The sequence below is a fragment of the Oncorhynchus masou genome, chromosome 12 (assembly GCF_036934945.1).
Source record: "Oncorhynchus masou masou isolate Uvic2021 chromosome 12, UVic_Omas_1.1, whole genome shotgun sequence".
Lineage (NCBI taxonomy): Eukaryota > Metazoa > Chordata > Actinopteri > Salmoniformes > Salmonidae > Oncorhynchus > Oncorhynchus masou.
The window spans coordinates 24,802,083-24,815,287 of NC_088223.1; the positions used below are offsets into that span (position 1 = coordinate 24,802,083).

The window sequence follows — 13,205 nt, forward strand, 5'->3', positions numbered from 1 at the left end:
GTTCCTGTTCCCAAGAAAGCTAAGGTAACTGAGCTAAATGACTATCACACTGGAGCAGTCACTTCCATCATCATGATGTGCTATGAGAGACTTGTCAAGGATCATATCACCTCCACCCTACCTGACAACCTAGACCCACTCCAATATGCTTACTGCCCCAATAGGTCCACAGAAGATGCCATCGCAACCACACTGCACACTGCCTTATCCCATCTGGACGAGAGGAATTCCTATGTAAGAATGCTGTTCAGGCCTCCTGGGTGGCGCAGTGGTTAAGGGCGTTGTACTGCAGTGCCAGCTGTGCCATCAGAGACTCTGGGTTCGTGCCCAGGCTCTGTCGTAACCGGCCGCGCCCGGGAGGTCCGTGGGGCGACGCACAATTGGCCTAGCGTCGTCCGGGTTAGGGAGGGCTTGGTTGGTAGGGATGACCTTGTCTCATCACGCACCAGCGACTCCTCTGGCGGGCCGGGCGCAGTACACGCTAACCAAGGTTGCCAGGTGCACGGTGTTTCCTCCGACACATTGGTGCGGCTGGCTTCCGGGTTGGATGCGCGCTGTGTTAAGAAGCAGTACGGCTGGTTGGGTTGTGTATCGGAGGACACATGACTTTCAACCTTCGTCTCTCCCGAGCCCGTACGGGAGTTGTAGCAATGAGACAAGATAGTAGCTACTACAACAATTGGATACCACGAAATTGGGGAGAAAAAGGGGTAAAATAAAAATAAATAAAAAAGAATAATGTCCATCGACTACAGCTCAGCATTTAACACCATAGTACCCTCCAAACTCGTCATCGAGCTCGAGACCCTGGGTCTCGACCCCACCCTGTGCAACTGGGTCCTGGACTTTGATGGGCCGCCCCCAGGTGGTGAGGGTAGGAAACAACATCTCCACCCTGCTGATCCTCAATACTGAGGCACCGCAATATTGCGTTCTCAGCCCTCTCCTGTACTTCCTGTTCACCCATGACTGTGTGGCCATGCACGCCTCCAACTCAATCATCACGTTTGCAGACGACACGACAGTGGTAGGCTTGATTACCAACATTGACGAGACGGTCTACAGGAAGGAGGTGAGGGCCCTCGGAGTGTGGTGTCAGGAAAATAACCTCACACTCAAAAAAACAAAGGAGATGATCGTGGACTTCAGGAAACAGTAGAGGGACCACCCCCCTATCCACATCGACGGGACAGTAGTGGAGAAGGTGGGAAGTTTTAAGTTCCTTGGCGTACACATCACGGACAAACTGAAATGGTCCACCCACACACACAGCGTGTTGAAGAAAGCGTAACAGAGGCCAAAAAGATCATCAAGGACAACAAACACCTGAGCCACTGCCTGTTCACCCCTCTATCATCCAGAAGGCGAGGTCAGTACAGGTGCATCAAAGCTGGGACCGAGAGACTGAAAAACAGCTTCTATCTCAAGGCCATCAGGCAGTTAAACAGCCATCACTAACATTGAGTGGCTGATGCCAACATACTGACTCAATCTCAAGCCACGTTAATAATTACAAATTTGATGTAATAAATGTATCACTAGTCACTTTAAACAATGCCACTTAAAATAATGTTTACATACCCATCTCATATGTACATACTGTACTCTATACTATCTACTGCATCTTGCCTATGCCATTCGGCCATCGCTCATCCATATACACTGCTCAAAAAAATAAAGGGAACACTTAAACAACACAATGTAACTCCAAGTCAATCACACTTCTGTGAAATCAAACTGTGCGCTTAGGAGGCAACACTGACAATAAATTTCACATGCTGTTGTGCAAATGGAATAGACAACAGGTGGAAACTATAGGCAATTTGCAAGACTCCCCCAATAAAGGAGTGGTTTTGCAGGTGGGGACCACAGACCACTTCTCAGTTCCTATGCTTCCTGGCTGATGTTTTGGTCACTTTTGAATGCTGGCGGTGCTTTCACTCTAGTGGTAGCATGAGACGGAGTCTACAACCCACACAAGTGGCTCAGGTAGTGCAGCTCATCCAGGATGGCACATCAATGCGAGCTGTGGCAAGAAGGTTTGCTGTGTCTGTCAGCGTAGTGTCCAGAGCATGGAGGCGCGACCAGGAGACAGGCCAGTACATCAGGAGACGTGGAGGAGGCCGTAGGAGGGCAACAACCCAGCAGCAGGACCGCTACCTCCGCCTTTGTGCAAGGAGGAGCAGGAGGAGCACTGCCAGAGCCCTGCAAAATGACCAGCAGGCCACAAATGTGCATGTGTCTGCTCAAACGGTCAGAAACAGATTCCATGAGGGTGGTATGAGGGCCCGACGTCCACAGGTGGGGGTTGTGCTTACAGCCCAACACCGTGCAGGACGTTTGGCATTTGCCAGAGAACACCAAGATTGGCAAATTCGCCACTGGCGCCCTGTGCTCTTCACAGATGAAAGCAGGTTCACACTGAGCACATGTGACAGACGTGACAGAGTCTGGAGACACCGTGGAGAACGTTCTGCCGCCTGCAACATCCTCCAGCATGACCGGTTTGGCGGTGGGTCAGTCATGGTGTGGGGTGGTATTTCTTTGAGGGCCCGCACAGCCCTCCATGTGCTTTCCAGAGGTAGCCTGACTGCCATTCGGTACCGAGATGAGATCCTCAGACCATATGCTGGTGCGGTTGGCCCTGGGTTCCTCCTAATGCAAGACAATGCTAGACCTCATGTGGCTGGAGTGTGTCAGCAGTTCCTGCAAGAGGTAGGCATTGATGCTATGGACTGGCCCGCCCGTTCCCCAGACCTGAATCCAATTGAGCACATCTGGGACTTCATGTCTCGCTCCATCCACCAATGCCACATTGCACTACAAACTGTCCAGGAGTTGGCGGATGCTTTCGTCCAGGTCTGGGAGGAGATCCCTTAGTAGACCATCCGCCACCTCATCAGGAGCATGCCCAGGCATTGTAGGGAGGTCATACAGGCACGTGGAGGCCACACACAGTACTGAGCCTGATTTTGACTTGTTTTAAGGACATTACATCAAAGTTGGATCAGCCTGTAGTGTGGTTTTCCACTTTAATGTTGAGTGTGACTCCAAATCCAGACCTCCATGGGTTGATAAATTTGATTTCCATTGATCATTTTTGTGTGATTTTGTTGTCAGCACATTCAACTATGTAAAGAAAAAAGTATTTAATAAGAATATTTCATTCATTCAGATCTAGGATGTGTTATTTTAGTGTTCCCTTTATTTTTTTGAGCAGTGTATTTATATGTACATATTCTTATTCTTTCCTTTACACTTGTGCGTATAAGGTAGTTTTGAAATTGTTAGATTACTTGTTAGATATTACTGCACGGTCGGAACTAGAAGCACAAGCATTTCACTACACTCGCATTAATATCTGCTAACCTTGTGTATGTGGCCAATTAGATTAGATTTGATTATATTTTTGTTCAGTGTCGTTAACCACATCTTACACCAGAAATGCAAATCAGTTTAGAGAAATTATATAGATAAATATGTGTCTATCAGATCCATAAGTGTTCTCCAAAATGTCCCAGAAATATTAATATACTATTAATCAACAGTGACAGATACACCAGTGCAGCAAGCTAAAAAGATCTGGCATCAACCCTCAGATCCTCAAAAAGTTCTACAGCTGCACCATTGAGAGCATCTTGACTGGCTGCATCACCACTTGGTATGGCAACTGCTTGGCATCAGACCACAAGGCACTACAGAGGGTAGTGCGTACGGCCAAGTACCTCACTGGGGTCGACAACCTGCCGTCCAGGACATAGTTTTGCATCGAATCCGGTTTCGGCATAAAAAATGACTGAAGTCCCAAATTCATGAAAAATACGGTCACGGATTGGGATCCACTCCCTTGCAAAAATGGGTGAAGGTGTGTGTGTGTGTTTACCAGGTCGTTTGGGCCCTGGCGAGGTGTGTGAGCCCATGCCATGATGCCCAGGCTGCAGAGTGGCAGAGGAGCCTGGCATGATGGAGTCATTACTACAGACTGATAGAGTGTCTGGAGGGAGAGAGAGGGAAGAGCAGGGAGAGAGAGGGAGGAAGAGGGAGAGAGAGGGAGGAGGAGTGAGAGAGAGAGAGGAGGAGGGAGGAGAAGGGAGAGAGAGAGAGGAGGGGGGAGAGAGAGGGAGGAGGAGGGAGGAGGGAGAGAGAGGGAGGAGGAGAGAGAGAGAGGGAGGAGGGAGGAGGAGGGTGAGAGGGAGGAGGGAGAGAGGGAGGAGAAGGGAGAGAGGGAGGAGAAGGGAGAGAGGGAGGAGGAGGGTGAGAGGGAGGAGAGAGAGAGAGAGAGAGAGGGAGGAGGGAGAGGGGATGAGGAGGGTGAGAGGGAGGAGGGAGAGAGGGGAGGAGGGTGAGAGGGAGGAGGAGGGAGGAGAAGGGAGAGAGGGAGGAGGGGGAGAGAGGGAGGAGGAGGAGGGTGAGAGGGAGGAGGGTGAGAGGGAGGGGGGAGAGGGAGGGGGGAGAGGGGGTGAGAGGGAGGAGGGGGAGAGGGATGAGGGTGAGAGGGAGGAGGGTGAGGGAGGAGGGTGAGGGAGGAGGAGGGAGAGAGGGAGGAGGGTGAGAAGGAGGAGGAGGGAGAGAGAGGAGGAGGGTGAGAAGGAGGAGGAGGGAGAGAGGGAGGAGGAGGGTGAGAGGAAAGAGGGAGAGGGGGTGAGAGGGAGAGAGAGGGAGGAGGGGAGGGTGAGAAGGAGAGAGGGAGGAGGGGGGAGGGAGGGGGTGAGAGGGAGGAGGGTGAGAGGGAGGAGGAGGGAGAGAGGGTGTAGGGGGAGAGAGGGAGGAAGAGGGTGAGAGGGAGGAGGAGGGTGAGAGGGAGGAGGGAGAGGGGGTGCGAGGGAGAGAGAGGGAGGAGGAGGGTGAGAAGGAGAGAAGGAGGAGGGGGAGTGAGAGGGGGGAGAGGGAGGGGGATGAGAGGGAGGAGGGGTGAGAGGGAGGGAGGAGGAGGGTGAGAAGGAGAGAGGGAGGAGGGGGGGGGGGAGAGGGAGGGGTGAGAGGGAGGAGGGTGAGAGGGAGGAGGGTGAGGGAGGAGGAGGAGAGAGGGGGAGAGGGAGGAGGAGGGAGAGAGAGGGAGGAGGAGGGTGAGAAGGAGAGAGGGAGGAGGGGGGAGAGGGAGGAGGGTGAGAGGGAGGAGGGTGAGAGGGAGGAGGGAGAGGGGGGTGATAGGGAGGGGAGGAGGAGAGGGAGGGAGGGGGAGAGAGAGGGAGGAGGAGGGTGAGAAGGGAGAGAGGGAGGAGGGGGAGAGGGAGAGGGAGGAGGGTGAGAGGGAGGAAGATGAAAGGGAGGAGGGTGAGGGAGGAGAAGGGAGAGAGGAGGAGAAGGGAGAGAGGGTGTAGGGGGAGAGAGGGAGGAGGAGGGTGAGAGGGAGGAGGAGGGTGAGAGGGAGGAGGAGGGTGAGAGGGAGGAGGGTGAGAGGGAGGAGGGAGAGGGGGTGAGAGGGAGAGAGAGGGAGGAGGAGGGTGAGAAGGAGAGAGGGAGGAGGGGGAGAGGGAGGAGGGAGGGGGATGAGAGGGAGGAGGAGGGAGAGGGAGGAGGGAGAGGGGGTGATAGGGAGGAGGAGGGAGAGAGAGGGAGGAGGAGGGAGAGAGAGGGAGGAGGAGGGTGAGAAGGAGAGAGGGAGGAGGAGGGGGCGAGGGAGGGAGGGGGTGAGAGGGAGGAGGGTGAGAGGGAGGAGGGTGAGGGAGGAGGAGGGAGAGAGAGGGAGGGTGAGAGGGAGGGAGAGAGAGAGAGAGGGGGAGGAGGGAGAGGGGATGAGGAGGGTAAGAGGGAGGAGGGAGAGAGGGGAGGAGGGTGAGAGGGAGGGGGGAGAGAGGGAGGGGGGAGAGGGGTGAGAGGGAGAGAGGGGGAGGAGGATGGTGAGAAGGAGAGAGGGAGGAGGGGGAGAGGGAGGGGTGAGAGGGAGGAGGGTGAGGGAGGAGGAGGGTGAGAAGGAGAGAGGGAGGAGGGGGAGAGAGAGGGGGGAGGGGGATGAGAGGGAGGAGGGGAGGGAGAGGGAGGGGAGGGAGAGGGGGTGATAGGGAGGAGAGGAGGGAGAGAGGGAGGAGGAGGGAGGGAGAGAGAGGGAGGAGGAGGGTGAGAAGGAGAGAGGGAGGAGGAGGGCGAGGGAGGAGGGAGAGGGGGTGATAGGGAGGAGGAGGGAGAGAGAGGGAGGAGGAGGGAGAGAGAGGGAGGAGGAGGGTGAGAAGGAGAGAGGGAGGAGGAGGGCGAGGGAGGGAGGGGGTGAGAGGGAGGAGGGTGAGAGGGAGGAGGGTGAGGGAGGAGGAGGGAGAGAGAGAGGGAGGGGGAGAGGGAGGAGGGTGAGAGGGAGAGAGAGAGAGAGAGAGAGGGGAGGAGGGAGGGGATGAGGAGGGTAAGAGGGAGGAGGGAGGGAGGGGAGGAGGGGGTGAGAGGGAGGGGGAGAGAGGGAGGGGGAGAGAGAGGGAGGGGGGAGGGGGTGAGAGGGAGAGAGAGGGAGGAGGATGGTGAGAAGGAGAGAGGGAGGAGGGGGGAGAGGGAGGGGGTGAGAGGGAGGAGGGTGAGAGGGAGGAGGGGTGAGGGAGGGGGAGGGTGAGAAGGAGAGAGGGAGGAGGGGGAGAGAGAGGGGGGAGGGGGATGAGAGGGAGGAGGGGATAGGGATGAGGGTGAGAGGGAGGAGGGTGAGGGAGGAGGGTGAGGGAGGGGGTGAGAGGGAGGAGGAGGGTGAGAGGGAGGAGGAGGGTGAGAGGGAGGAGGAGGGTGAGAGGGAGGAGGGAGAGGGGGTGAGAGGGAGAGAGAGGGGAGGATGGTGAGAAGGAGAGAGAGGGAGGAGGGGTGAGAGGGAGGAGGGTGAGAGGGAGGAGGGTGAGGGAGGAGGAGGGAGAAGGGAGAGAGGGTGTAGGGGGAGAGAGGGAGGAAGAGGGTGAGAGGGAGGAGGAGGGTGAGAGGGAGGAGGAGGGTGAGAGGGAGGAGGGTGAGAGGGAGGAGGGAGAGGGGGTGCGAGGGAGAGAGAGGGAGGAGGAGGGGTGAGAAGGAGAGAGGGAGGAGGGGGAGAGGGAGGAGGGTGAGAGGGAGGAGGGTGAGAGGGAGGAGGAGGGAGAGGGAGGAGGGAGAGGGGGGTGATAGGGAGGAGGAGGGAGAGGGAGGAGGAGGGAGAGAGAGGGAGGAGGAGGGTGAGAAGGAGAGAGGGAGGAGGGGGGAGAGGGAGGGGGTGAGAGGGAGGAGGGTGAGAGGGAGGAGGAGGGAGAGAGGGAGGAGGGAGAGAGAGGGAGGAGGAGGGTGAGAAGGAGAGAGGGAGGAGGGGGGAGAGGGAGGAGGGTGAGAGGGAGGAGGGAGAGGGGGGTGATAGGGAGGAGGGAGAGGGAGGAGGGGGAGAGAGAGGGAGGAGGAGGGTGAGAAGGAGAGAGGGAGGAGGGGGGAGAGGGAGGAGGGTGAGAGGGAGGAGGGAGAGGGGGTGAGAGGGAGAGAGAAAGAGGTTATCAAAGACAGAAGAGGATTCGGAACACACATTTCTCCCCCTACTCATAATACATAGAATAATCCACAGTATAGAGCTTTTCTAAAACTCAATGACACTTCCTCCTACCGACACCTCCTCACCCACCTTTATGGTTGAATATCCCCTCCATCTCCATGGAGGAGCGTGAGTGGGCGATGCAGAGCATGGCGCAGGGTACCAGTCCCTCGTGGGCAGGGGAGCGGTCCGTGGTCCTCACCAGACACCAGTCAGGCTTGTCATGGCACCTCTCCAGCACCTCCACAGTCTGGCCCCTCCGGACAGTCAGCTCGTTGCTGTTACCAGCCATGTAGTCATGGATCACCACGGTCAGCTCACAGCCACCAGACAGCTGGAGGAGAGGAGAGAGAGATGGTCAGGAGGAATGTAGAATCATATGAGGAGGTGGATCATTATTACATCATTTCCCTGAGAGGCTAAAGCATCAACGTCCTCAGGTTCTTTTCAACTGAAGCCTTTTCTTCATGATCACATTTCAGAAATACTGTATGCTGTGCTCACGTGTCTGGGGTACATGATATTGGTATGGCCAGAGAGATGACCAGTGTGTGTGTGCTCACCTTGTCGCTGTCCAGTGTGTTCTGTGAGGTGCGTGAAGCGATAGAGATGGTGTCTGGTTGGCTGCTGCCATCACCCTGGCTGTCCAAGTCCTCTCCATCCCTGACAAATACACAGGCAGAGGTGAGTGTGGAAGTGTGTGTTTGGGGAGGTGGTTATGTGTGTGTCTACATGCATATGAGTGTACACAGATTACAAAACATCAAGAACACCTCTCTAATATTGAGTTGCACCCCCCTCCTGCCCTCAGAATAGCCTCAATTCATAGGGGCATGGACTCAACAAGGCATGGACTCCACAAGGCAATGGACTCCACAAGGGCATGGACTCCACAAGGGCATGGACTCCACAAGGCAATGGACTCCACAAGGCAATGGACTCCACAAGGCAATGGACTCCACAAGGCAATGGACTCCACAAGGCAATGGACTCCACAAGGCAATGGACTCCACAAGGCAATGGACTCCACAAGGCAATGGACTCCACAAGGTAATGGACTCCACAAGGCAATGAACTCCACAAGGCAATGGACTCCACAAGGCAATGGACTCCACAAGGCAATGGACTCCACAAGGCAATGGACTCCACAAGGCATGGATTCCACAAGGCAATGGACTCCACAAGGCAATGGACTCCACAAGGCAATGGACTCCACAAGGCAATGGACTCCACAAGGCAATGGATTCCACAAGGCAATGGACTCCACAAGGCAATGGACTCCACAAGGCAATGGACTCCACAAGGCAATGGATTCCACAAGGCAATGGATTCCACAAGGCAATGGATTCCACAGTGTCGAACGCATTCCACAGGGATGCTGGTCCATGTTCACTCCAAAGCTTCCCACAGTTGTGTCAAGTTGGCTGGATGTCCTTTGGGTGGTGGACCATTCTTGATACACATGGGAAACTGTTGAGTGTGAAAAATCCAGCAGCGTTGCAGTTCTTGACACACTCAGCCTGGCACCTACCACCACACCCCATTTAAAGGCACTCAAATATTTTGTCTTGACAATTCAGCCTCCATGTGTCAATTGTCTCAAGGGTTAAAAATCCTTCTTTAACATGTCTCCTCCCCTTCATCTACACTGATTGAAGTGGAATCAATCAACACTGATTGAAGGTGACATCGATAACGGATCATAGCTTTCACCTGGTAAGTCTATGTCATGGAAAGAGCAGGTGTTCATAATGTTTTGTGCACTCAGTGTATGTGTGTCTCTGTGTGTGTAGGTGTGTATAGTATACTTATGCACTTGTGTACCTGTACCTGCGGTGTCCCTTGTGGTGCTTGGCGGTGGCAGACTTAGGGATGTGTATGGGTTCCTTCAGAGCTCCTCTCAGGTGGATGGTTCGCTCCTGGATCACCTCCCTGACGTGTTTGATCCAATCCTGCTTGTTCTCAATGCTCGACGCCTGCCATTGGCCCAGGGAAGGGGTCAAAGGTCGTAAATGAATTCACCCAATCACCTCGCTCTCAGAACTCACATTTTAGTCTAAACAGTTTCATAGACCCCCACTGGAGAAGAAACGGTTATATTCCAATACCCACACGACTTCATTCTAAGTAGTAAGCTCGTGTGGACATTGAAACAGAGAATAAGGAGAGTAGGAGAGGAAAGGAGACAAAGAGAGGAGGCCACAGTAGAGTATTGAGATGCATCGAGGGCTATATTATGTGTTAGGCTAGTTAGTACAGTTTTACTCACCATCGATCCATGTTTGCATCCCTGACTTGGCTTTGGTTCAAATATAGAATAGAGCATTTCACTGGTTTGTGTTTAGTTCATTTATATTACATTTTCAATGATGATAGAATGGCTCGAGATGACTGACAGACCACAGTTAGAGCATTTTGGTGGTGGCTAGTTAGTTAATTAGGTGGTTAACAGTTATATTGATGGACAGAATAGGAACAGAGTCATTATATTACGTCAGAGACAACTGGTTAGGAGTAGGGCAACATGATTTTCCAACCACTGACACAAACAAGAAGTGTCAGTACTAAAACTAGCTTTGGAGGTGGGTATTAAAAACATATAAGATGTTCAATTCGGTAAGGAGAGAGAGACAGAGAGAGAGACGGAAGACAAAGCCCCTTGAATTGAATTGATAGAGGGTCAACACGTGAGGTGTCAAATCCTAAAACAAGAAGAGATCCATTTTTCTAGAAGAGAAAACTGTACATGCCTCTCATCCATACAGAGGATGTAAAAAGTAGCTCGAGGGTGTGGGAGTTGGAGGAATTGTGGGAGTTTAGGGGTTAAAGTTCATGTCAGTGGTGTTGGCGTAAGCATGTTAGCCCATGGTTGGTTAGCAAACAAACGTTGAATATTCAGAGATACAAACATAAACAAAACAGCCCCAGGCACAGATGTACTGTACTAGACTGTATGATAGAACAGTCATTAGAGACAACACAGAGAGATAAAGACAGCAAGGTAACAGATGTACTGTACTAGACTGTATGGTAGAACAGTCATTAGAGACAACACAGAGAGATAAAGACAGCAAGGTAACAGATGTACTGTACTAGACTGTATGATAGAACAGTCATTAGAGACAACACAGAGAGATAAAGACAGCAAGGTAACAGATGTACTGTACTAGACTGTATGATAGAACAGTCATTAGAGACAACACAGAGAGATAAAGACAGCAAGGTAACAGATGTACTGTACTAGACTGTATGATAGAACAGTCATTAGAGACAACGCAGAGAGATAAAGACAGCAAGGTAACAGATGTACTGTACTAGACTGTATGGTAGAACAGTCATCAGAGACAACACAGAGAGATAAAGACAGCAAGGTAACAGATGTACTGTACTAGACTGTATGATAGAACAGTCATTAGAGACAACACAGAGAGATAAAGACAGCAAGGTAACAGATGTACTGTACTAGACTGTATGGTAGAACAGTCATTAGAGACAACACAGAGAGATAAAGACAGCAAGGTAACAGATGTACTGTACTAGACTGTATGATAGAACAGTCATTAGAGACAACGCAGAGAGATAAAGACAGCAAGGTAACAGATGTACTGTACTAGACTGTATGATAGAACAGTCATTAGAGACAACACAGAGAGATAAAGACAGCAAGGTAACAGATGTACTGTACTAGACTGTATGATAGAACAGTCATTAGAGACAACGCAGAGAGATAAAGACAGCAAGGTAACAGATGTACTGTACTAGACTGTATGGTAGAACAGTCATCAGAGACAACACAGAGAGATAAAGACAGCAAGGTAACAGATGTACTGTACTAGACTGTATGATAGAACAGTCATTAGAGACAACGCAGAGAGATAAAGACAGCAAGGTAACAGATGTACTGTACTAGACTGTATGATAGAACAGTCATTAGAGACAACACAGAGAGATAAAGACAGCAAGGTAACAGATGTACTGTACTAGACTGTATGATAGAACAGTCATTAGAGACAACGCAGAGAGATAAAGACAGCAAGGTAACAGATGTACTGTACTAGACTGTATGGTAGAACAGTCATCAGAGACAACACAGAGAGATAAAGACAGCAAGGTAACAGATGTACTGTACTAGACTGTATGATAGAACAGTCATTAGAGACAACGCAGAGAGATAAAGACAGCAAGGTAACAGATGTACTGTACTAGACTGTATGGTAGAACAGTCATCAGAGACAACACAGAGAGATAAAGACAGCAAGGTAACAGATGTACTGTACTAGACTGTATGGTAGAACAGTCATCAGAGACAACACAGAGAGATAAAGACAGCAAGGTAACAGATGTACTGTACTAGACTGTATGATAGAACAGTCATTAGAGACAACACAGAGAGATAAAGACAGCAAGGTAACAGATGTACTGTACTAGACTGTATGATAGAACAGTCATTAGAGACAACGCAGAGAGATAAAGACAGCAAGGTAACAGATGTACTGTACTAGACTGTATGATAGAACAGTCATTAGAGACAACACAGAGAGATAAAGACAGCAAGGTAACAGATGTACTGTACTAGACTGTATGATAGAACAGTCATTAGAGACAACGCAGAGAGATAAAGACAGCAAGGTAACAGATGTACTGTACTAGACTGTATGGTAGAACAGTCATCAGAGACAACACAGAGAGATAAAGACAGCAAGGTAACAGATGTACTGTACTAGACTGTATGATAGAACAGTCATTAGAGACAACGCAGAGAGATAAAGACAGCAAGGTAACAGATGTACTGTACTAGACTGTATGATAGAACAGTCATTAGAGACAACACAGAGAGATAAAGACAGCAAGGTAACAGATGTACTGTACTAGACTAGACTGTATGATAGAACAGTCATCAGAGACAACGCAGAGAGATAAAGACAGCAAGGTAACAGATGTACTGTACTAGACTGTATGATAGAACAGTCATCAGAGACAACACAGAGAGATAAAGACAGCAAGGTAACAGATGTACTGTACTAGACTGTATGATAGAACAGTCATCAGAGACAACACAGAGAGATAAAGACAGCAAGGTAACAGATGTACTGTACTAGACTGTATGATAGAACAGTCATCAGAGACAACACAGAGAGATAAAGACAGCAAGGTAACAGATGTACTGTACTAGACTGTATGATAGAACAGTCATCAGAGACAACACAGAGAGATAAAGACAGCAAGGTAACAGATGTACTGTACTAGACTGTATGATAGAACAGTCATTAGAGACAACACAGAGAGATAAAGACAGCAAGGTAACAGATGTACTGTACTAGACTGTATGATAGAACAGTCATTAGAGACAACACAGAGAGATAAAGACAGCAAGGTAACAGATGTACTGTACTAGACTGTATGATAGAACAGTCATTAGAGACAACACAGAGAGATAAAGACAGCAAGGTAACAGATGTACTGTACTAGACTGTATGATAGAACAGTCATTAGAGACAACACAGAGAGATAAAGACAGCAAGGTAACAGATGTACTGTAATAGACTAGACTGTATGATAGAACAGTCATCAGAGACAACGTAGAGAGATAAAGACAGCAAGGTAACAGATGTACTGTACTAGACTGTATGGTAGAACAGTCATCAGAGACAACGTAGAGAGATAAAGATAGCAAGGTAACAGATGTACTGTACTAGACTGTATGATAGAACAGTCATTAGAGACAACACAGAGAGATAAAGACAGCAAGGTA

General features: G+C 50.8%; 1 protein-coding gene across 1 annotated transcript in view; it reads right to left on the reverse strand.

Annotated features, from left to right (window-relative positions):
• The window catches only part of LOC135549744 (triple functional domain protein-like), a 162,906-nt gene that overhangs the window by 31,419 nt on the left and 118,282 nt on the right, over positions 1 to 13,205 (reverse strand). Inside the window, exons 35-38 of the mRNA XM_064980005.1 lie at positions 9,284 to 9,429; positions 8,017 to 8,116; positions 7,544 to 7,787; positions 3,884 to 3,994 (exon numbers count right to left, since the gene is read on the reverse strand). Of these exons, the coding sequence (XP_064836077.1) occupies positions 3,884 to 3,994; positions 7,544 to 7,787; positions 8,017 to 8,116; positions 9,284 to 9,429 (601 nt within the window). The remainder of the gene's footprint in view (positions 1 to 3,883; positions 3,995 to 7,543; positions 7,788 to 8,016; positions 8,117 to 9,283; positions 9,430 to 13,205) is intronic.